At 46.2% G+C, this 25,864-nt stretch overlaps 1 protein-coding gene across 1 annotated transcript in view; it reads right to left on the bottom strand.

Annotated features, from left to right (window-relative positions):
- Nucleotides 1-25,864, bottom strand: part of gabbr1b (gamma-aminobutyric acid (GABA) B receptor, 1b) — a gene marked incomplete at both ends in the record, with an annotated part of 129,572 nt that overhangs the window by 45,531 nt on the left and 58,177 nt on the right. Inside the window, 4 exons of the mRNA XM_083646800.1 lie at nt 795-986; nt 1,704-1,769; nt 12,474-12,575; nt 19,847-20,017. Coding sequence (XP_083502926.1) covers nt 795-986; nt 1,704-1,769; nt 12,474-12,575; nt 19,847-20,017 — 531 coding nt within the window. The remainder of the gene's footprint in view (nt 1-794; nt 987-1,703; nt 1,770-12,473; nt 12,576-19,846; nt 20,018-25,864) is intronic.

Raw genomic sequence — 25,864 nt, 5'->3', positions numbered from 1 at the left:
TATCTCACCCTGCTATATAATAACAGTGAATAACTCTATGACAAATATCCAGTGCTTCAAGAACTGCTTATGAGCCAAGTGAGGGCAGATGGTGACCGTACTGAGACAGTCGACTTTTTTTATTGGCCAGAACAATGTGTTTTTATTCTATCAGGGATATATATATATATATATATATATATATTCTCTTCTACACGCTCAGCGAAACTTCGCCATTGGTATCCACGGTTGCATTGACTGATATAGGTTCGAAAAATATTATTGACGTAAGAAACTAACGCGTCCGGTGTGGACCTTTAGGATTCATGCATGCAGGCAAGCAAGCAGCTTTGCACACTCAAGCCGAGTTTCTGGCTCGAGCCGCTTTTCTTGAGCAATTGTGATGTCATTAGTGATGTCACTCAAGCAATTGTGATGTCATCAGCGATGTCATCGGTGATGTTACTCGAGGAATTGTGCGCCGCGCAGAACTGGGCTGCATTATTGTAGTCGTAAGATGATGAAAAGTTAAGAACGTGGAACAATAAAACACAACAGACACACAACGTGTGTTGGGCAAGTTACTGAAAATGACTAGTTACAGTTACTTGTCTCAAAAAGTAATTAGTAACGTAACGTTACTAGTTACCACAAAAAAGTAGTGGAATTACAATAATGTGTTACTAAGTAACTAGTTCCTCCCAACACTGCACTGGTTATGTTTGCTGTGTACCTTGTGGTCAATGCACAGTGGCTACTACCTACATGACACCTTGTGGAATCAGATGCACAGCAGCAGATGTTGGATGTCTCACCAGGTTGGAGGCTCCTCGCACCGTCTCCGGGTTGAGCATGACTATCTCTGTGGTGACGTGACCCTCCACAGCCTCCGTCATCTGCTCCACTGTGCAGTTGATGGATGGGTCTTTGATCTTAAACCAGTTGTCTGCATACCAGCCAATGAGGAACCAGACATGCTTCTTCCCATACAGCCTCTCCTTGTAAACCTGGAGAGGCACCAAGGAGCAGAAGAGATGAGAAGTGATGAGTGAACAGCTAGCTTATTATAATTAGCGAAGTGTCTGTGTGTGTGTGTGTGTGTGTGTGTGTGTGTGCGTGTGCGTGTGTGTGTGCGTGCGTACGTGCGTGCGTGTGTCTGTGTGTGTACATGTGTGTGCATTCGTGTGTGTGAGCAGAATTCTGTCCGGCCACAGCTATGCCGTTTTACGTGCGATCGGGCTGAAACTTTCAAGGGGTGTAAAGAGCACCCGTGCGGGTGACCTGACGGAGCCGGATTTTTTAATTACTGTAGGTGATTGCCCTGATTACGTCATCAGTGATGATGTCATCAGTGATGATGTCATCAGTGATGTCATCCTTCCTGGCTGAGACAAGTTCAGTGACGATGTCATCAGTGATGATGTCAATGGCCAATGACTTTAATAATATTTAAAATGCCAGAACGCAGCGGTGAGATGCATAAGTTTTGTGTAAATCTGATCAGTGATGTCTATGATGGATGGAAGGACAAACAAACGAATGAACAAACTAATGAATCAATGACCAGCTGAAGACTGAGTGCACAAAACAATGGATTTGAGACTCTTCAAACCTGCCTAACTTTTCCAAAAACACTCTTGTGCACAGACACACTGCCCTTTGACACTTTTAATCAACGTCTGCACAGTTTTTGACAATATAAGAACAGGAGAAGAGATTCTTACCTCGCAGAAAACCTTCCTGGCTTCTGTCTCATAGAAGAGGCCCACGATGATTCTGGCGTCTTGACGCTTTGAGATTTAGAAAGAAAGAGACAAACAGCACAAGTTAAAGAAAGAGACAAACAGCACAAGTTAAAGAAAGAGACAAACAGCACAAGTTAAAGAAAGAGACAAACAGCACAAGTTAAAGAAAGAGACAAACAGCACAAGTTAAAGAAAGAGACAAACAGCACAAGTTAAAGAAAGAGACAAACAGCACAAGTTAAAGAAAGAGACAAACAGCACAAGTTAAAGAAAGAGACAAACAGCACAAGTTAAAGAAAGAGACAAACAGCACAAGTTAAAAAGAGACAAACAGCACAAGTTAAAGAAAGAGACAAACAGCACAAGTTAACACGTTCAGTGCCAGCGACGCCATATGGCGTCATTAGAAATTTACCGTACAGTGCCAGCGACGCCAAATGGCGTCATAACTCCAAATTGTTTTTTTGACGGGGGGGTGTCGATCTAAGCTTCTTACGTCGCCTCTAACAATATTGTAGCTATTGGAGGTCGATAACCTATTTTACAAACCCATTAGGTGGCGACAGCATTCTCCTGATCAGAGAAAAAGGAGCCAAACACACAGAAATAGTCACTGGGGAAAATGAGGAAATCGCATCGCATCCGTCCGTATGCATCGACGTGCCTCCATAAACGAGCACAACGCCAGCTGTGCCCCCAGCAGCAGCATCCACTGTCACAACTGAGCACCTCCATGTACGCTGCAACAGCACATTCACATAATCAGCCTTATTATTCCGAACTGGAAGCATGGCAGCCCGTGACAAACACACGCGGAACCAAAAAGCTGAATGTCGCGCACCATTCACTGTGTGTGCGCAGCAAACTCAGCAGAGACTGAGAGCCACCAGACACATAAGACACACCCAGGAGGCGTGTGCAGTTGAGGGGGGGGGGGGGGGAGCACGCAGAGCAGCAGAGCAGCATACACTTCACCCAGACAGACCCAGACATCAGAAAATTAGCTTCAGAGTCAGTGATGTGCTTGAAATGTTTAATTTCACAAAAGGCTCATTATCTCAGCTCGTAGAAAAAAAGGGATGTTTTTGCTTCAATCAAGCTATCTTCTCCGGCTCATAACTAAAGAACGGAAAATGGGATCAATAAACTTTTTTTTGCAGGTGATAGAAGAGAGTCTCATCGTTATTTGTGCGTGTTCAGTGTTTACATAGTAATTATTAAAAAAATTATATGACTGTTTTAAAATGCATTGCGGCCTATGTGGCACAGCAAGCAACCTTTTGCCCAAGGGCCGTGGCACTGAAAGTGTTAAAGAAAGAGACAAACAGCACAAGTTAAAGAAAGAGACAAACAGCACAAGTTAAAGAAAGAGACAAACAGCACAAGTTAAAGAAAGAGACAAACAGCACAAGTTAAAGAAAGAGACAAACAGCACAAGTTAAAGAAAGAGACAAACAGCACAAGTTAAAAAGAGACAAACAGCAGGAGTTAAAGAAAGAGACAAACAGCAGGAGTTAAAAAGAGACAAACAGCAGGAGTTAAAGAAAGAGACAAACAGCACAAGTTAAAAAGAGACAAACAGCAGGAGTTAAAGAAAGAGACAAACAGCAGGAGTTAAAAAGAGACAAACAGCAGGAGTTAAAGAAAGAGACAAACAGCAGGAGTTAAAGAAAGAGACAAACAGCACAAGTTAAAAAGAGACAAACAGCAGGAGTTAAAGAAAGAGACAAACAGCAGGAGTTAAAAAGAGACAAACAGCAGGAGTTAAAGAAAGAGACAAACAGCAGGAGTTAAAGAAAGAGACAAACAGCACAAGTTAAAGAAAGAGACAAACAGCAGGAGTTAAAGAAAGAGACAAACAGCACAAGTTAAAAAGAGACAAACAGCACAAGTTAAAGAAAGAGACAAACAGCACAAGTTAAAGAAAGAGACAAACAGCACAAGTTAAAAAGAGACAAACAGCAGGAGTTAAAGAAAGAGACAAACAGCAGGAGTTAAAAAGAGACAAACAGCAGGAGTTAAAGAAAGAGACAAACAGCACAAGTTAAAAAGAGACAAACAGCAGGAGTTAAAGAAAGAGACAAACAGCAGGAGTTAAAAAGAGACAAACAGCAGGAGTTAAAGAAAGAGACAAACAGCAGGAGTTAAAGAAAGAGACAAACAGCACAAGTTAAAAAGAGACAAACAGCAGGAGTTAAAGAAAGAGACAAACAGCAGGAGTTAAAAAGAGACAAACAGCAGGAGTTAAAGAAAGAGACAAACAGCAGGAGTTAAAGAAAGAGACAAACAGCACAAGTTAAAGAAAGAGACAAACAGCAGGAGTTAAAGAAAGAGACAAACAGCACAAGTTAAAAAGAGACAAACAGCACAAGTTAAAGAAAGAGACAAACAGCACAAGTTAAAGAAAGAGACAAACAGCAGGAGTTAAAAAGAGACAAACAGTACAAGTTAAAGAAAGAGACAAACAGCAGGAGTTAAAAAGAGACAAACAGCAGGAGTTAAAGAAAGAGACAAACAGCAGGAGTTAAAGAAAGAGACAAACAGCACAAGTTAAAGAAAGAGACAAACAGCAGGAGTTAAAGAAAGAGACAAACAGCAGGAGTTAAAGAAAGAGACAAACAGCACAAGTTAAAGAAAGAGACAAACAGCAGGAGTTAAAGAAAGAGACAAACAGCACAAGTTAAAAAGAGACAAACAGCACAAGTTAAAGAGACAAACAGCACAAGTTAAAGAAAGAGACAAACAGCACAAGTTAAAAAGAGACAAACAGCAGGAGTTAAAGAAAGAGACAAACAGCAGGAGTTAAAAAGAGACAAACAGCAGGAGTTAAAGAAAGAGACAAACAGCACAAGTTAAAAAGAGACAAACAGCAGGAGTTAAAGAAAGAGACAAACAGCAGGAGTTAAAAAGAGACAAACAGCAGGAGTTAAAGGCTCTGCAGTGATTTATACAGTATTGAGCCCCGCCACATTGATTTATTTCACCCCCTCAGCCTCAGCCGACAGCTGTCTTTCAGAGGCTGGAGCTAGAGTGAAACTAGAAGACCGAAGGCATCCATCGGTCCCAACACTGTCATGCTGCTTGTCAGGAAGGGGGCTAAATAACGCTCCAAAGGTAGGGTACAGTAGGGTACAGTAGCATACAGTAGGGTATACAGTAGGGTACATTTTGGCGAGGTAAAAACTGGAATGGCCATTTTCAAAGAGGTCCCTTGACTTCTCACCTCAAGATATCTGAAGCAGAATGGCTTCTATGTCTTCTCACCCATCAGTCTCCCCTTTACAGACATGCCCACTTTATGCTCATCTCATGTCGTTTATGGCAAAAACCATGCAGTTTTCTGCATGCAGTATAAATGATCATGATAAGGATCATCACAGCCTCATGAAACTTTACAACGACAAACTAGAGACCAGGGCATTCAGGGGATGTATGGCTTCCCTAGGGTTATTCTATTATAAAGAAATCATATTATTCTATATAGAATAGATGTGGACATATCAAAATTATGAAAAATCATGATCATGTTTTGTCCCACCTCAGACGGGTATCTAAAAAATTAAAGTCCTTTTGTGGATTTGGGCCTGTACTAATTGTGACCCCCCCCCCCCCCACCCCCCGCATGATTTGAAATCAAAATTCCATCCATGTCTGCACACAGCGGGTAGATTATTCCTCTCTAATGGGCTACCTCCATGTTGTTACCATGCTTTCTTCTACCTCCATGTTGTTACCATGCTTTCTTCTACCTCCATGCTGTTACCATGCTTTCTTCTACCTCCATGTTGTTACCATGCTTTCTTCTACCCATGGACAGTACAATATATGGACCAACTGAGCTATATGTTTTTGACACGGCAAAATGAAGCTCACTTCCCGATATTGTTTGATTTCGTTTGATTGGATGAATGGATTTTCCTGTTGCATTGTGGGAAATCTGTTCAAACCTGGAGCCGGGAAAACAGGAAAGGGCGTGAGCGTGGACGGGACTCGGGGGAGGGTTTCCTCCGCCACGGCATCCATCTTGTTCATGTTATTTTCCCTGCTAGCCGTTAGCTTGGCTAACAAATGTTGCTAACGTTAGTTGCTATTGCTAGCCTTGCTCCATTGCTGTCACAGTGAATACAATAGCCCGAAGAAAAACCAGAGTATTATTTCCTCCAGACCTCGCGCGGCGTCACCAGCCTGCCGCTTGCATCTTCCACAAAATCGAGGTAATCTTATTTTCTAACGTAACGCTAATTGCATAGCATGACATTAACGCTAGCTACATGTCCATTTGTCATTACAGGAGGACGTTAGACTAGAGTAGCATAAGTTAACGTTATACAACGTTAAACAGTATTGCATGCTGCACAGATTCGGACGTAGACAGAAAACAAACGCAGTTCTGTTTACCTAGGTTACCTCTTTGAGATGAGGCAGACTCAAAGCATACTCATATGATCTACCAGCTATAGCGTTATATATCTAGCTAACGTTAGATGAGGGGGAACAAGCTGGGGGTTCAACTCCTCTGGATAGTTTATCCACCTCTGCATTTACAGTATTTACCAATCGCACGTAGTGTTGGGTAAGCAAACGTTAACGTTATACAGTGATTAACAGTGTCTAATTCGTTTCTTCCAGGGGTAGCTGCTGTCCAGTACCAGATGGGACACACATCATGATTTGTGAAGATCAAAGCTATAATATTCTGTTCTCCTGAGATTAACGCTAAACTATACACGTTACTGCTGATCAGTTGTTTCAACATAGGAAATTGCAATAACATAGGAAATTGCAATAACACACAAGCCAAATGCTGACATGAGAGATTTGCTTTGAACAATTCTGCCAGTGACCGGAGAATATTGTTATATTTGCTTGTTTTAATGCTTTTGTCAATAAACATTGTCAACAAAGATAGCCTTGTTGTATATTATCATGTATAAGATTGTTGATGTCGAGTGAACACAAACCGAAGATTGGACCAGAGGACAGGACGACGGAGAAACTTAACCGACCAGCAGTCTGAGTCTGCTTCAATCAACGAATGCTTTATATTTATTGAAATGAAATATGGTGATATCTGGTGGTCTGAAATTACTCTCTCTAGCTAGGCTAACTGGCTCATATTATGTCATATTATTGTAACGTCTGAATCAGCGTTTCATAACAGCCTTACGTTTATAGCCTGGATGACGTTAGCTAATGCTACCCATCCTTCCATTGGTGTTACACGTTATATTTTTAACTGAGCTTTGCGGAATTACCTCAAAACACAATTGTGTATCAGCTTTAAATGTCCAATATATACAGCGTTACACAAACGACCAGCAGCATTCAAATGTGCAAAAACGTTATATTTATTGAAATGTGGTGATCATGTCACAAGTCACATTACATAACAACTGGCTCATATTATGTCATATTATTGTAACGTCTGAATCAGCGTTTCATATCAGCCTTACGTTTATAGCCTGGATGACGTTAGCTAATGCTACCCATCCTTCCATTGGTGTTACACGTTATATTTTTAACTGAGCTTTGCGGAATTACCTCAAAACACAATTGTGTATCAGCTTTAAATGTCCAATATATACAGCGTTACACAAACGACCAGCAGCATTCAAATGTGCAAAAACGTTATATTTATTGAAATGTGGTGATCATGTCACAAGTCACATTACATAACAACTGGCTCATATTATGTCATATTATTGTAACGTCTGAATCAGCGTTTCATATCAGCCTTACTTATAGCCTGGATGACGTTAGCTAATGCTACCCATCCTTCCATTGGTGTTACACGTTATATTTTTAACTGAGCTTTGCGGAATTACCTCAACACAATTGTGTATCAGCTTTAAATGTCCAATATATACAGCGTTACACAAACGACCAGCAGCATTCAAATGTGCAAAAACGTTATATTTATTGAAATGTGGTGATCATGTCACAAGTCACATTACATAACGATATAGCGTTAGGTGTTCTTTTGATCAACAGACCTCGGGGCTCTATACTGTTGCTACGTTGCTAGCTAGCTAGCCGCAGATCAGCTCTGAAGCCCCAACTTCAGAGCTGCCCGTCCACTAAAACCCGATTTTGATATAGCGTTTTAGGTGTTCTTTTGATCAACATACCTCATCACGGGGATCTATACTGTTACGTGTGTCTACTAACATCATTAAAATATCATAAGGGTAACGCTGTTTCTGTTATTTTACTTTTAATATCTGGCTACGTTGCTAGCTAGCTAGCTAGCCTGCCTTGGCAACTGGTTGGAATCATCTGGTTTCCTGTGGCTGGTGTAAATCAAAGAAAATCCCGCCCCCAAAGTTATAATTTTTATCGGCTCTTTTACTCGAAATGGGACCATAATTTAGAAAACGGAGCCCAGGAGAGCATGAAAAAGACTTGAAATTGTTTATTCAGACCATAAGCTCATTCTACCTCCATGCTGTTTGCTGTTACCATGCTTTCTTCTACCTCCATGCTGTTTGCTGTTACCATGGTTTCTTCTACAACGGCCAATAAATCTTGTGCACCAAAACTAGGCCGGCGTGCGAGGCAGGGTTATGTTAAAGTAGGTGAGAGAGCCGGGCTGAGACAGGTGGAGGAGGGAGAGGAGGAGCCGGGCTGAGACAGGTGGAGGAGGGAGAGGAGGAGCCGGGCTGAGACAGGTGGAGGAGGGAGAGGAGGAGCCGGGCTGAGACAGGTGGAGGAGGGAGAGGAGGAGCCGGGTTAAGACCGGTGGAGGAGGGAGAGGAGGACCCGGGTTAAGACAGGTGGAGGAGGGAGAGGAGGAGCCGGGCTGAGACAGGTGGAGGAGGGAGAGGAGGAGTCGGGCTGAGACAGGTGGAGGAGGGAGAGGAGGAGCCGGGCTGAGACAGGTGGAGGAGGGAGAGGAGGAGCCGGGTTAAGACAGGTGGAGGAGGGAGAGGAGGAGCCGGGTTAAGAAGCCGGGCTGAGACAGGTGGAGGAGGGAGAGGAGGAGCCGGGCTGAGACAGGTGGAGGAGGGAGAGGAGGAGCCGGGTTAAGAAGCCGGGCTGAGACAGGTGGAGGAGGGAGAGGAGGAGCCGGGTTAAGAAGCCGGGCTGAGACAGGTGGAGGAGGGAGAGGAGGAGCCGGGTTAAGAAGCCGGGCTGAGACAGGTGGAGAAGGGAGAGGAGGAGAGGAGGAGCCGGGTTAAGACAGGTGGAGGAGGGAGAAGAGGAGCTGGGTTAAGACAGGTGGAGGAGGGAGAGGAGGAGCCGGGTTAAGACAGGTGGAGGAGGGAGAGGAGGAGCCGGGCTGAGACAGGTGGAGGAGGGAGAGGAGGAGCCGGGCTGAGACAGGTGGAGGAGGGAGAGGAGGAGCCGGGTTAAGACAGGTGGAGGAGGGAGAGGAGGAGCCGGGTTAAGACAGGTGGAGGAGGGAGAAGAGGAGCTGGGTTAAGACAGGTGGAGGAGGGAGAGGAGGAGCCGGGTTAAGACAGGTGGAGGAGGGAGAGGAGGAGTCGGGCTGAGACAGGTGGAGGAGGGAGAGGAGGAGCCGGGCTGAGACAGGTGGAGGAGGGAGAGGAGGAGCCGGGTTAAGACAGGTGGAGGAGGGAGAGGAGGAGCCGGGTTAAGACAGGTGGAGGAGGGAGAGGAGGAGCCGGGTTAAGAAGCCGGGCTGAGACAGGTGGAGGAGGGAGAGGAGGAGCCGGGTTAAGACAGGTGGAGGAGAGAGAGGAGGAGCCGGGTTAAGAAGCCGGGCTGAGACAGGTGGAGGAGGGAGAGGAGGAGCCGGGTTAAGACAGGTGGAGGAGAGAGAGGAGGAGCCGGGTTAAAGACAGGTGGAGGAGAGAGAGGAGGAGCCGGGTTAAGACAGGTGGAGGAGGGAGAGGAGGAGCCGGGTTAAAGACAGGTGGAGGAGAGAGAGGAGGAGCCGGGTTAAGACAGGTGGAGGAGAGAGAGGAGGAGCCGGGTTAAAGACAGGTGGAGGAGAGAGAGGAGGAGCCGGGTTAAAGACAGGTGGAGGAGAGAGAGGAGGAGCCGGGTTAAGACAGGTGGAGGAGAGAGAGGAGGAGCCGGGTTAAGAAGCCGGGCTGAGACAGGTGGAGGAGAGAGAGAGGAGGAGCCGGGCTGAGACAGGTGGAGGAGGGAGAGGAGGAGCCAGGCTGAGACAGGTGGAGGAGGGAGAGGAGGAGCCGGGCTGAGACAGGTGGAGGAGAGAGAGAGGAGGAGCCGGGCTGAGACAGGTGGAGGAGAGAGAGGAGGAGCCGGGCTGAGACAGGTGGAGGAGAGAGAAGAGGAGCCGGGTTAAGACAGGTGGAGGAGGGAGAGGAGGAGCCGGGTTAAGACAGGTGGAGGAGAGAGAGGAGGAGCCGGGTTAAGACAGGTGGAGGAGAGAGAGGAGGAGCCGGGTTAAGACAGGTGGAGGAGAGAGAGGAGGAGCCGGGCTGAGACAGGTGGAGGAGGGAGAGGAGCCGGGTTAAAGACAGGTGGAGGAGAGAGAGGAGGAGCCGGGTTAAAGACAGGTGGAGGAGAGAGAGGAGGAGCCGGGCTGAGACAGGTGGAGGAGAGAGAGGAGGAGCCGGGCTGAGACAGGTGGAGGAGAGAGAGGAGGAGCCGGGCTGAGACAGGTGGAGGAGAGAGAGGAGGAGCCGGGCTGAGACAGGTGGAGGAGGGAGAGGAGGAGCCAGGCTGAGACAGGTGGAGGAGAGAGAAGAGGAGGAGGCATGAGAGATGCAGGAGAGAAAAGGAGGTAAAGAGTTCAGTCTCAGCAGGTCTCTGGCCTGATTAACTCCACTCTCCTAAAATAGTCGCCTGCTAAAAAGCATCGTGATCATGTGACCTCACAATCTGTTTGTCTCCATGGAGCAGTCTGGACTTCTGGCTGCTCCCCAGCGATGCCCTGAAATGACTAACCAGGTTAATCAGGGACTGCACGCGTGGTAGTTGAGGACACGACCCGACCAATCAGGGACTGCACGTGTGGTAGTTGAGGACACGACCCGACCAATCAGGGACTGCACGTGTGGTAGTTGAGGACGCGACCGGACCAATCAGGGACTGCCCAACACTGACCAGGCTATATGGAGCTTCTGACCTCTGCTTATTTTGGCTAAGAATTAGGTTGGAGCCAATATTCAATATGAATATTTCCCATAACACTGAAGAGTGTTAGGGCTTTTACACACCAAGCCCATATTTCTCATACTAAATTATCGCACGTTCAAAAAATCAATAGAACCTTATGTTGTGTCACTCATATTTCATTGTCACGTCTCCTACAACATGATGTGATGAGTGATCTGCTGCAGCAGTGCAGGAGAGCTTCCACACAGTGACATGCACAGTAGGTACAGGTTTACACCTGGAGCAGGGCTCCTGTGGAGAGGCAGCCTTAGAGGCACTTTACACGAGGACGGTTTCCTATGGTGACGGGGAATTATTTTATCGTTAGTGCCTCCCTTTTAGACGGCGACGGCGAATTTGGGCTTAGGAAACGACACATTTTGAAACCACCCTCCAGAGTGGAATTCTTGGTGACGCTCCCCGCTGAGCGCTCCATGTAATCGCTTTGAGACGGCTCATTTCAGGAGCTCTGACGTGCCGGCACACGCGACACACGCCATTACGTCATAGCCGTGCACGAGTTCAGTCAGGAAAACAACACGAAGAGAAGCAGACATGGATCTTACGGTCGTGCTCTCGTTGATGTTGCGGGTGCTTACGTGGCATGGCTGTAATTCTGTTCAAAGCTTACCGCTGGTGTGTTTTAAAAGGAAGTCGCGGAAGTATTTATAGGCTGACCCGGCACTCTCCAAGTTGTGGAGCGACGAGCAACGCCCCGTTGACCATCACACTGCCACCTAGCGACCTGGCATGTACATTACGGCGTTTTAAAAATTCAACAGCGCTCATGTAAACAGGGAGAAGGTGTGAAGGAAAAGGTGTGAAGGAAACGCTGTTGTGTCGTTTCTTCCAGAAACTGTCCTTAGAGACGCAGGGCTCACTCCACCTCACTGGCTCCTCTCGGTGCTGCAGCACCCGGCCACAGCCGGCTTGGTGAGGTGAAGGTGAGCATGGAGCTCCTGTCCAGTGAGATACGGCTACCATTCCCCCGACCACTGCTGCCCCCTGCCTGTCACCTGTCATGTTGTTATGTGGATACAGGAAAGGACGAATATTTGTCTCGCATTGCGAACAGAAGGACAAACATAGTGTAATAAAACGCAATGGATTCCGTGTGCAAGGTTTCTGTTTGCAATGATCTTTTTTTTTCTTCGGATGACGGATTAAAAAGACGTAGAGTAAAAAGGGATGTGGTGTGCACACACCTTTACTCATACTCTTTCCCCACTGACATTTCTCCAGCTGGTCCTGGTGACCTTCCTGCCACAAGCTGGCTACTCTAACTCTGGACTCTAATCGCTGCCCCACAAATGCTGCATGTAGTGTAGCTCTCTGAGGAGGAACTGGCCAGATAAGACCTGATGGAGCTGTGTTCAATCACCCAGGAGCTGTGGGGGGTATGAGGGGAGGGGGGGGGGGGAGGGGGGAGGTTAGCTGTGGGGGGTATGAGGGGAGGGGGGGTGGGTTAGCTGTGGGGGGAGAGGGGGGGGGGGTTAGGTTAGCTGTGGGGGGAGGAGGGGAGGGGGGTGGGTTAGCTGTGGGGGGAGAGGGGGGGGGGTAGGGGGGGAGGCTAGCTGTGGGGGGAGGAGGGGAGGGGGGAGGTTAGCTGTAGGGGGAGGAGGGGAGGGGGGGGGGGGCTGTTGGGGGAAGCAGAGGCACCTTGAGGTTCTTGACAGCCACAGCAGGGTCTGTGAGGAAGCTCTGACGGACGCTGATCTCAATCCCTGCCTCCTTCACCCGCTCCTCCAGATCATCCAGAGTCTGTCACACACAGAGAGAGAGAGAGGGAGGGAGAGAGAGAGTGTCACACACAGAGGGAGAGAGAGTGTCACACAGAGAGAGAGAGAGAGAGAGAGAGAGAGAGAGAGGGGAGGGAGAGAGAGAGTCTGTTACACACAGAGGGAGAGAGAGTGTCACAGAAGCCGTTTTCCCACATGCGTACTGGAAAATTACCTGTAAGTCAATATCGGACATTTCGCTGAATTTCCCTTCACACCTTCACGCTCGCATGTGGGAATCTAGCAGCGAAATTGCCTGTATGTTGGGGGGCGGGGGGAGGGGGGAGCTTATTTGGGGGGTCGGCAAAACTCTGATGGTGAAATAAGTTCGCTTGTCACACAATAAATCACACTCGTTTGACTTAAGAGCAGCGTCAAGCCAGCGTAATAAACACAGCCGATTTCCCCCCTCCCCTCTCTGCTCGAGAGAGGCCAGTCCTCCGCACTTCGCAGCAGCCTGACACAGGACAGACACAGCGAGAATGGCAGAGGCTTGCAAGCTGCCCAACGCTTGTATGTATGTAGAGAAAGCAAATGCACGAGGCGAAATGTGGAAGTAGTTTGCTTTGATGTGCGCGAATGATTAGATGATGCACGCTGGAAGTGAACATTAGGCAACGTGTGTACACCTCGCCCATGATTGAAGGACCGGTGTCGCGGAAAATGACTGGACCCGTTTCTCACTTGTATCCGTTATCGCGCATACCGCTCTTCTGAATGGCTCGAAACTGGTGAAATGTCCGCGATGACGGGGTCGCGCTTATACCGGAAAACAACTTTCCCACATGAAGCCATTAGACCACGTTCCGGTCATTTAGCGGTACAAAGCACATGTGGGAAAACGGCTAGAGAGAGAGAGAGTCTGTCACACACAGAGGGAGAGAGAGTGTCACAGAGAGAGAGAGAGGGAGGGAGAGAGCCAGTGGACAGGAGAGCCATCCACATCTGGCTGAAACACAGAACACTTAAAGGACGGCTTTTCCGTGGGGAATATGAATATATATTAAATCTCACGCCGCTAAGGTTTTCGAATCCGTTGAAATTTTTGAAATTGGTTGTTTACAGCCAGAGATATCAACCATCTCTCACATTATTTCCATGACGCTCTGACGCAAAACGCGTCGGGGCGACAAGTCCAGCCTTGCGGAAGTCGAGCACCTATGAACTACACTACTTGTGGGCCTGTGCTGCCATGGTCCCGCCTCTAGAGGTCCTCCACGCCCCTTCAGAGGTCTTGAACAAAAACAAAAGGCAGCCATCTTTTTCAACCGCATAGCCTATGGTAGCTAATATTAGCTTTCCATAGTTCCTTGCAAAGAGACCATATCTCGGGAAGGGAAGCACGTTGTCAAGAATAGGCCACAGATGAGGCAACATCAGCCTATTGTGTTACGGCCTCAGCTCATGAGTCATCCACTGAGCGGAGCCAAACTGCTCGTTTGCACCGTAAGCTTCAGAAGAAATGCACATTCCAGCCAAAAGCAGAAGTATGAAACTCACAAAAATAAGGTCTTAGCCATGTATAATGATTGATTAAAATCAACGTACCGACACGGGACTGGCGGCATTGGAAAGCTCGTCAAATTTTACATCTAGTAGTAGGTGCGTTGAAGTAACGAAATCAACGCTGAGCAATGTACCCGTTTTTACACATTTTTACATGAAATAGTTACAACATCAGATGCGCGTAACTCCTTGGAAAATGCCTTAAAATGCATGAATTTTTTTTTATGAAGACATCTCCCGACATATATACTTCGGTTTAAATTTGGTGCAATTTGGAGGCAAATAATAAGTTTTAAGTTTTTAAGTTTTAAATTTGTTGTTCCAAATAGGTTTTTTGGTCAACACTCATATTTTATTTTATCTTATTTTATTCTTTTTTGCTTTGTTTTGTTTTTCTCTGTTTTCTGAAGATTTCAAAATAACAACAGTTATTTACAGATTCTGTGAATTTTTTGTAACTGTAATTGCTCACTATTTGCACTATCACCGTTTAATTGCCTGTTTATTACTGTTCTGTTATTATTCTGAATAGATTCCGGTAAACAGTAGTCTTATATTATATTATATCTTATCACATTCCATTTAATTTTCTTTTCTCTTCCTCTTTGAATATCTTCAGATTTTGTGATTTATGTTACTGGGTAACAAAATGTCTTGTTTTCTGTTTTTGATTCTTTGTAATTGCTAAGTGTTGCTAATGTTGCTTTGGCAATGTAAGATGCACCTTATCATGCCAATAAAGCCCTTTGAATTGAATTGAATTGAATGTCAAGCAGAGAGAGATACAGAGAGAGTGTCAAACAGAGAGGGAGAGAGAGAGAGACAAACAGAGAGGGAGAGAGAGAGAGAGAGAGAGAGACAAACAGAGAGGGAGCGAGAGAGAGGCAAACAGAGAGGGAGAGAGAGAGAGACAAACAGAGAGGGAGAGAGAGAGACAAACAGAGAGGGAGAGAGAGAGACAAACAGAGAGGGAGAGAGAGAGAGAGAGACAGAGAGGGAGAGAGACAAACAGAGAGGGAGAGAGAGAGACAAGCTGAGAGGGAGAGAGAGATAGAGAGAGAGACAAGCTGAGAGGGAGAGAGAGATAGAGAGAGAGACAAACAGAGAGGGAGAGAGAGAGAGAGACAGAGAGGGAGAGAGAGAGACAAACAGAGAGGGAGAGAGAGAGAGAGACAAACAGAGAGGGAGAGAGAAAGACAAACAGAGAGGGAGAGAGAGAGAGACAAACAGAGAGGGAGCGAGAGAGAGACAAACAGAGAGGGAGAGAGAGAGACAAACAGAGAGGGAGAGAGAGAGACAAACAGAGGGAGAGAGAGAGACAAGCTGAGAGGGAGAGAGAGATAGAGAGAGAGACAAACAGAGAGGGAGAGAGAGAGAGACAAACAGAGAGGGAGAGAGAGAGAGAGACACACACACAGAGAGCGAGAGAGAGAGAGAGAGACAAGAGAGGGAGAGAGAATGTCAAGCAGAGAGAGAGAGAGAGGAGAGAGACAAACAGAGAGAGAGAGACAGGCACGGGGATGAAGAAGATGAAAGGGTGTGAGGGGACGAGGAGGTGTGTGTGTGTGTGTGTGTGTGTGTGTGTGTGTGTGTGTGTGTGTGTGTGTGTGTGTGTGTGTGTGTGTGTTGAGATGTGGTAATGAACATACAAGTGAGAGACGTTTCAGCCCATAATGGGATGCGTTAAGTCATATTTGATGCGCTGAGTCATATTTGATGGGTCGTGAAAAGAAATTTGAAGAGCGGTAAACAGCAACTGAAGTCAGAGCAAAGGCCTAAGGAGGGAGGAGGGGGGGCACAGACAGATAGAACAGCAGACAGGAGGAGGAGGGAGGGGCACAGACAGATAGAACAGCAGACAGGAGGAGGAGGGAGGGGCACAGACAGATAGAACAGCAGACAGGAGAAGGAGGGAGGGGTTACAGACAGATAGAACAGCAGACAGGAGAAGGAGGGGGGGGCACAGACAGATAGAACAGCAGACAGGAGGAGGAGGGAGGAGCACAGACAGATAGAACAGCAGACAGGAGAAGGAGGGAGGGGCACAGACAGATAGAACAGCAGACAGGAGAAGGAGGGAGGGGTTACAGACAGATAGAACAGCAGACAGGAGAAGGAGGGAGGGGTTACAGACAGATAGAACAGCAGACAGGAGAAGGAGGGAGGAGCACAGACAGATAGAACAGCAGACAGGAGGAGGAGGGAGGGGTTACAGACAGATAGAACAGCAGACAGGAGGAGGAGGGAGGGGTTACAGACAGATAGAACAGCAGACAGGAGGAGGAGGGAGGGGCACAGACAGATAGAACAGCAGACAGGAGGAGGAGGGAGGAGCACAGACAGATAGAACAGCAGACAGGAGGAGGAGGGAGGGGCACAGACAGATAGAACAGCAGACAGGAGGAGGAGGGAGGAGCACAGACAGATAGAACAGCAGACAGGAGGAGGAGGGAGGAGCACAGACAGATAGAACAGCAGACAGGAGAAGGAGGGAGGGGCACAGACAGATAGAACAGCAGACAGGAGAAGGAGGGAGGGGTTACAGACAGATAGAACAGCAGACAGGAGAAGGAGGGAGGGGTTACAGACAGATAGAACAGCAGACAGGAGAAGGAGGGAGGGGTTACAGACAGATAGAACAGCAGACAGGAGGAGGAGGGAGGGGCACAGACAGATAGAACAGCAGACAGGAGAAGGAGGGAGGGGCACAGACAGATTGAACAGCAGACAGGAGAAGGAGGGAGGGGTTACAGACAGATAGAACAGCAGACAGGAGAAGGAGGGAGGGGTTACAGACAGATAGAACAGCAGACAGGAGAAGGAGGGAGGGGTTACAGACAGATAGAACAGCAGACAGGAGGAGGAGGGAGGGGTTACAGACAGATAGAACAGCAGACAGGAGGAGGAGGGAGGGGCACAGACAGATAGAACAGCAGACAGGAGAAGGAGGGAGGGGTTACAGACAGATAGAACAGCAGACAGGAGAAGGAGGGAGGGGTTACAGACAGATAGAACAGCAGACAGGAGGAGGAGGGAGGGGTTACAGACAGATAGAACAGCAGACAGGAGGAGGAGGGAGGGGCACAGACAGATAGAACAGCAGACAGGAGGAGGAGGGAGGGGTTACAGACAGATAGAACAGCAGACAGGAGAAGGAGGGAGGGGTTACAGACAGATAGAACAGCAGACAGGAGGAGGAGGGAGGGGCACAGACAGATAGAACAGCAGACAGGAGGAGGAGGAAGGGGTTACAGACAGATAGAACAGCAGACAGGAGGAGGAGGGAGGGGCACAGACAGATAGAACAGCAGACAGGAGGAGGAGGGAGGGGTTACAGACAGATAGAACAGCAGACAGGAGGAGGAGGGAGGGGCACAGACAGATAGAACAGCAGACAGGAGGAGGAGGGAGGGGCACAGACAGATAGAACAGCAGACAGGAGGAGGAGGGAGGGGCACAGACAGATAGAACAGCAGACAGGAGGAGGAGGGAGGGGCACAGACAGATAGAACAGCAGACAGGAGGAGGAGGGAGGGGCACAGACAGATAGAACAGCAGACAGGAGGAGGAGGGAGGGGCACAGACAGATAGAACAGCAGACAGGAGGAGGAGGGAGGGGCACAGACAGATAGAACAGCAGACAGGAGGAGGAGGGAGGGGCACAGACAGATAGAACAGCAGACAGGAGAAGGAGGGAGGGGTTACAGACAGATAGAACAGCAGACAGGAGGAGGAGGGAGGGGCACAGACAGATAGAACAGCGGACAGGAGAAGGAGGGAGGGGTTACAGACAGATAGAACAGCAGACAGGGGGAGGAGGGAGGGGCACAGACAGATAGAACAGCAGACAGGAGGAGGAGGGAGGAGCACAGACAGACAGATAGAACAGCAGACAGGAGGAGGAGGGAGGGGCACAGACAGATAGAACAGCAGACAGGAGGAGGAGGGAGGGGCACAGACAGATAGAACAGCAGACAGGAGAAGGAGGGAGGGGTTACAGACAGATAGAACAGCAGACAGGAGGAGGAGGGAGGGGTTACAGACAGATAGAACAGCAGACAGGAGAAGGAGGGAGGGGTTACAGACAGATAGAACAGCAGACAGGAGGAGGAGGGAGGGGCACAGACAGATAGAACAGCAGACAGGAGGAGGAGGGAGGGGTTACAGACAGATAGAACAGCAGACAGGAGAAGGAGGGAGGGGTTACAGACAGATAGAACAGCAGACAGGAGGAGGGAGGGGCACAGACAGATAGAACAGCAGACAGGAGGAGGAGGGAGGGGCACAGACAGATAGAACAGCAGACAGGAGGAGGAGGGAGGGGCACAGACAGATAGAACAGCAGACAGGAGGAGGAGGGAGGGGCACAGACAGATAGAACAGCAGACAGGAGAAGGAGGGAGGGGTTACAGACAGATAGAACAGCAGACAGGAGGAGGAGGGAGGAGCACAGACAGATAGAACAGCAGATGATAGGACAACGTGAGAGAGAAACCAATCAAGGTGACAGAAAAGTGTGATGGAAGACGGGGGCAATAAGGGAGGAGGGAAAGGAGAAATGAGAATCAATTTAATCGTTTCTCTCTCTCTCCCTCTGTCTCTCTCTCTCTGTGTATGTGTGTCTCTCTCTCTCTCTCTCTCTGTGTACAGTATGTGTCTCTCTCTCCCTCTGTGTCTCTCTCTCTCTCTCTCTCTCTGTGTATGTGTCTCTCTCCCTGTGTATGTATCTCTCTCTCCCTCTGTCTCTCTCTCTCTGTGTATGTGTCTCTCTCCCTCTGTCTCTCTCTCTCTGTGTATGTGTCTCTCTCCCTCTGTCTCTCTCTCTCTGTGTATGTGTCTCTCTCCCTCTGTCTCTCTCCCTCTCTGTTAGTGACATAGCAGCACCATGGGGAAGGTGCTGTGGAAAAGCTGCCAGACCCACAGAGCCTCAGGGTGACGCGACATGACAGTCCAGGTGAAAACAAGCAAATCCTTCCAAATCCTTCACACTTGGGTGAAGGCAGCAGAAATGTGTACAGATGTGCAGTCCAATGCCTGAACAATATACCAGCAAAAGCATTTTCCTGTCTATCTGCGTAATGGACCGTGATGGGATAATAAAAATGACTCTAGGCCTGCGTTGACGCCCAACGAATACAATTGCATCATCAGGTAATTAACTTACAGTATACTGTGCGAAGAAGGATGGCGTTTTACGGTGGCCGTGACGTGCAAATCACAACAACAAATAGGAAAAGACAACAACAAATCCAAAACCACAACGGCAACAAAACAATTTCAAATGAACAAAAGAGAAAACACGACAACAAATCGGACATACGTAACAACGGCAAAACAGAAAACACACAAGACGACACACCATTACCGGAACGCTTTACAAGCTCAACTGTTAAAGTGTTTTGTTATTTGTGATTGTGTTTTTTGCTCTGTTGTTGTGTTTTCCTATTTGTCATTGTCTTTTTTGATTTGTTGTTTTCCTATTTGTCATTGTGATTTGCAGTTCACAGCCACCTTAGAGTTTAACCGCAAAGAAAAACAAGCACCACAGCTGATAGGTGCCAATTTTGCGACAGCTGCAATTCTGAACATGCATCGAAATGTTCATGTAAATCGAGGACGAGGAAGACATTTGGCCTGGACGAGGAAGACATTTTAAGGATTTGGGCACATTTGGCCTGGACGAGGAAGACATCTTTAAGGATTTGGGCACATTTGGCCTGGACGAGGAAGACATTTTCTGCCACTCACTGATGTAAAGACTTCTGTAGTCTGCTGGATGGTGGCGATTTTGGTCCATTTCCACTTCTGGAAGAGCTGGACACGAGTGGGGTTGTGCAGCGTGGCGGACGGATGAGTCCGGAAGAAGGTGGGGAAACGCTGGCGGTTGGACAGAGCCGGAGAGCTGGAGCCATACGACAACTAAGAGACACAAAGAAATGGAAAATTATTTTAAACCTGCTGTCATCCTAATAATCTGACCTTCTGCAACAAGAACAGAGAAGCAGAAGAAAAAAAAACAAGGAGCTAAGAAAATGGAGAACAGAGTGGAAAGGAAGACATAAAGGAGAAATAGAGAAAACCTTTTAATGTGACCTGGAATTGGATTTGAGACCATTTTAACCAAAATTAAGAGACAAAAAGCAGGCAGAAACCAACCTGTTTCTAGCTCTACAAATAATAGATAGAGGCTAAATAATTTTCTGGTTCCAGATCATAGATGACACCACTGATGACATCTCTGATGACATCACAATTGCTCAAGTGACATCACTGATGACATCCTCACTGATGACATCACAATCGTGACAGACACTGCCGCCAGCCACAGACACCACCCACTTAGCCAAGATTATGTATTATGTACTTTTCCCATCACAACCATCTCAACCTTTTGGTAGAGGCCTATATTTAAAAAACTGTGGGGTCTGTTTTTTTTTCTTGTTATTAGTGCCCTAATAACTTAAAAAAAACAAAAAAATATTTTTTTGCATTGCTTTTTTCTTGGAGCGAACATTAAAGGGCTAAAGAGCTGCGGATAGGCTGTAAAAAGCAGAAAAACAGAGAGAAAAGAGGATGCAGAGGAAAGCAGCTAGATAAATCAGAGAGCAGCATTACCATAATCAGGTTAGGATGCTTAACGTTCGGCTCGATATCCTACAGACAAATCGCACTAAATGAGGTTTGCTCAGTTATTTGCCGTCTTCATTGATCAGCTGTGGTCTGTTATGAAGTGGACACCGGCCACTGTAGAGGAATATGGGTCACTGCTAGCCTCAAAATGACACTCAGCCTGAGTCTCATGCTGAGTCTCAGACCACGACCCACAAAATCCACTGTGGGCTCCCTTTAAAACGGTCCTACTTCTCCATACATATAGCAATCACAAAACTAGAACGACCGCACCGCGGATATATGCCTCCGCCAACAAGTGAGCAGTCGACATGCATGTCTGTCCAGACTTTGACGTTTGAGCCAAATGTGAATACATTTCGTCGAGGCGTTACTGAGATATGGCGTTACCAAGCTTGAAAATGGCGTTCATGAGGTCACACTGACCTTGACGTTTGATCACCAAAATGTAATCAGTTCATCCTTGAGGCGAAGTGGACGTTTGAGGCAAATTAGATCAAATTTCGTCAAGGCGTTGCTGAGATCTCACGTTAACGAGCACGAAACGAGCGGGCGTGACGACACAGTAACCTTTAACTTTGACCACAAAGATCTAATCGGTTCATCCTTGAGTCCAAGTGGACGTTTGAGGCAAATTGCAAGAAATTCCATCGAGGCGTTCCTGATATATCGTGTTAAAGAGCTTGGAAATTGGGTTCGTGAGGTCACAGTGACCTTGAACTTTGACCTTTAACCACCAAAATCTAATCAGTTCATCTTTGAGTCCAAGTGGACGTTTGAGGAAAATTGGATGAAATTCTGTCAATACCTTCCTCAGATATAACGTTAACGAACATCGGACGCACGTCGGACGGATGGACGTACGGACAACCCTTGCCCCTTTCGGAACTGCTAACATAGCTCACGCTACTACGCAGTCCCTTATTAGTACACCGCCGATGTAGCCTAAACAGGTCGCTCCGTCTGCAAAATTGTTCTAACTACTCGATAAAGTTTCGCAAATGAAATTTCAAATGTACTTACGGGTACTTAAGGGTTGTGTGAACCTCCGCGGATGATGTAGAAACACTAGCGCCACTAATAAACATGTTTAATCCCTCACTGAACCCCAGGTCTAATTTCTTCAAAATGAATCAGCTAGAAACACTCGTCTTCTTCTGCGCTGCTGTCATGGGTGGTGCGCAAAGCAACCATAGCGCTCGCTATCACTTCCGGCCCCTGGCGGCCGGAAGTGGCACTTTTGTAGTCTTTTGTAGTTTTTTGTAAGGTATCGGACTAGTGCCATGGCACCGGAAAATAGGGGAAGCTATTAACAGAATTACTGTAATAATCACATGGCTGGCTGTATGTTACTTTTTTTTTATAGCTAAAGTATCGCTGGAAGATAAACAATGGAAAATAGGGGAAGCTATTAACAAAATTACTGTAATAATCACATGGCTGGCTGTATGTTCCTTTTTTTTTAATAGCTGAATTGGAGACATGTACTACCGGCCCCACAATATTTTTAAAATACATTAATAGAAACACATGACATTAAAAACATTGGCAAATTCATGACAGATTGTAGAGTTTAGTTACTTTACAACAATATTATTCAAGTAGTACTTCAAAGTAATCATCAGTAGGGAAATAGTAGTAAAAATCAGGCTTATTACCTTGTCCATTAAATTTCCAAAAAGACCAAAGCAGGCACTTTTCCCATATCCAGTTGGCAGGACAGCAAATACATTTTTGCGGTATACCAATGCTTTTAAAATTGCCTTTTGTTCCACTTTTATTGCACTCTATTTGCATTGCTTTTTTCTTGGAGCGAACATTAAAGGGCTAAAGAGCTGCGGATAGGCTGTAAAAAGCAGAAAAACAGAGAGAAAAGAGGATGCAGAGGAAAGCAGCTAGATAAATCAGAGAGCAGCATTACCATAATCAGGTTAGGATGCTTAACGTTCGGCTCGATATCCTACAGACAAATCGCACTAAATGAGGTTTGCTCAGTTATTTGCCGTCTTCATTGATCAGCTGTGGTCTGTTATGAAGTGGACACCGGCCACTGTAGAGGAATATGGGTCACTGCTAGCCTCAAAATGACACTCAGCCTGAGTCTCATGCTGAGTCTCAGACCACGACCCACAAAATCCACTGTGGGCTCCCTTTAAAACGGTCCTACTTCTCCATACATATAGCAATCACAAAACTAGAACGACCGCACCGCGGATATATGCCTCCGCCAACAAGTGAGCAGTCGACATGCATGTCTGTCCAGACTTTGACGTTTGAGCCAAATGTGAATACATTTCGTCGAGGCGTTACTGAGATATGGCGTTACCAAGCTTGAAAATGGCGTTCATGAGGTCACACTGACCTTGACGTTTGATCACCAAAATGTAATCAGTTCATCCTTGAGGCGAAGTGGACGTTTGAGGCAAATTAGATCAAATTTCGTCAAGGCGTTGCTGAGATCTCACGTTAACGAGCACGAAACGAGCGGGCGTGACGACACAGTAACCTTTAACTTTGACCACAAAGATCTAATCGGTTCATCCTTGAGTCCAAGTGGACGTTTGAGGCAAATTGCAAGAAATTCCATCGAGGCGTTCCTGATATATCGTGTTAAAGAGCTTGGAAATTGGGTTCGTGAGGTCACAGTGACCTTGAACTTTGACCTTTAACCACCAAAATCTAATCAGTTCATCTTTGAGTCCAAGTGGACGTTTGAGGAAAATTGGATGAAATTCTGTCAATACCTTCCTCAGATATAACGTTAACGAACATCGGACGCACGTCGGACGGATGGACGTACGGACAACCCTTGCCCCTTTCGGAACTGCTAACATAGCTCACGCTACTACGCAGTCCCTTATTAGTACACCGCCGATGTAGCCTAAACAGGTCGCTCCGTCTGCAAAATTGTTCTAACTACTCGATAAAGTTTCGCAAATGAAATTTCAAATGTACTTACGGGTACTTAAGGGTTGTGTGAACCTCCGCGGATGATGTAGAAACACTAGCGCCACTAATAAACATGTTTAATCCCTCACTGAACCCCAGGTCTAATTTCTTCAAAATGAATCAGCTAGAAACACTCGTCTTCTTCTGCGCTGCTGTCATGGGTGGTGCGCAAAGCAACCATAGCGCTCGCTATCACTTCCGGCCCCTGGCGGCCGGAAGTGGCACTTTTGTAGTCTTTTGTAGTTTTTTGTAAGGTATCGGACTAGTGCCATGGCACCGGAAAATAGGGGAAGCTATTAACAGAATTACTGTAATAATCACATGGCTGGCTGTATGTTACTTTTTTTTTATAGCTAAAGTATCGCTGGAAGATAAACAATGGAAAATAGGGGAAGCTATTAACAAAATTACTGTAATAATCACATGGCTGGCTGTATGTTCCTTTTTTTTTAATAGCTGAATTGGAGACATGTACTACCGGCCCCACAATATTTTTAAAATACATTAATAGAAACACATGACATTAAAAACATTGGCAAATTCATGACAGATTGTAGAGTTTAGTTACTTTACAACAATATTATTCAAGTAGTACTTCAAAGTAATCATCAGTAGGGAAATAGTAGTAAAAATCAGGCTTATTACCTTGTCCATTAAATTTCCAAAAAGACCAAAGCAGGCACTTTTCCCATATCCAGTTGGCAGGACAGCAAATACATTTTTGCGGTATACCAATGCTTTTAAAATTGCCTTTTGTTCCACTTTTAATGGAAAAGGTGACACCTCTTCAATTAACCTGTCGACATCCATTCTCACGTGGTGAGGGCTTCTGACTTCATGTGTAATGTGATTGATATAGCGGTTCCGACCGCCAGGGGCCGGAAGTGATAGCGACCGCTATGTTTTTTTTTTTTTTTTTTTTTTTTAACCATTGACTTTTAATTTACAACTGTAAGGCAATCATCACAAGTGTATACAACTTCGACAAGCATGAACAGACACAAGGCAGCACATTCACACATAATACAGGACAGACAGGGGGAAACACGAAAAAAAACAAAAAATAAAAACAATTTAAAATAAATAAAACATAAGATGGCTAGAGACTTGTTAAAGATAAATAGAGGTCTTTGGTAAAATTCGATTTAATAAATTTCAGGGACTTCATGTAGAGTTGGGTTTCATTAAAGTAGCAGGTAAAGATGGGTGGAGTTTTGATATATTTGCCCTTATGAATAAAGAATTTAGCTAAGATTAGTAACACATTGATCATTAGGTCCAATTTTTTGTCTTCTAATATTACACCAAAAACAATACTATTATAATCAAGAACAGGCATTACTGTGTTTTTTCCATTTAACCAATCGATGAATTGTTTCCAGAACAGTTGGGTGTGAGAACATGAAACAAAAAGATGCTCCGTTGTTTCAATATCACCTTTACAGAATATACACTCATTGCTCTCAAATCCAAATCTTAATCTTCAAAATTCACTGGAAGGGTAGAAGTCATTCATTATTTTGTAGTGAATTTCTTTTGTTTTGGGTGGAACTGGATATTTGAAGAATTTTGTTCTCAATCTACATACTGCTGGTTTGTCAAAAATATTCAAAATATTATTTCTACAAGAACGGGCAGTGTATAAATCATTTGTTAGAATAGACCTTGTGAATTGGTTTGAGCACCTTTTATCAAGAAAATGTATTCCATTGATAAAAAGAGTGCTGAGATGAGAACACAACAGAATCTAGCTGTGGCCGGACTGGATAATGATTTAAGCGATGTTCTGTTGAATCCTTTCGTTTTTATTTTAATTTGTTCTTTGCAATTGCTGCATGTATGCTCCGACATCGCGAACACGAAGCCTGCCTGCGCTTCCAAAACTCTTCTGCGCGCATCTTACAAAAAACTACAAAAGACTACAAAAGTGCCACTTCCCGGCCGCCAGGGGCCGGAAGTGATAGCGAGCGCTATGGTTGCTTTGCGCACCACCCATGACAGCAGCGCAGAAGAAGACGAGTGTTTCTAGCTGATTCATTTTGAAGAAATTAGACCTGGGGTTCAGTGAGGGATTAAACATGTTTATTAGTGGCGCTAGTGTTTCTACATCATCCGCGGAGGTTCACACAACCCTTAAGTACCCGTAAGTACATTTGAAATTTCATTTGCGAAACTTTATCGAGTAGT

The sequence above is a fragment of the Poromitra crassiceps genome, assembly GCF_964638095.1.
Source record: "Poromitra crassiceps genome assembly, chromosome: 11".
Lineage (NCBI taxonomy): Eukaryota > Metazoa > Chordata > Actinopteri > Beryciformes > Melamphaidae > Poromitra > Poromitra crassiceps.
This window is presented reverse-complemented; position numbering and strand designations above follow the sequence as displayed.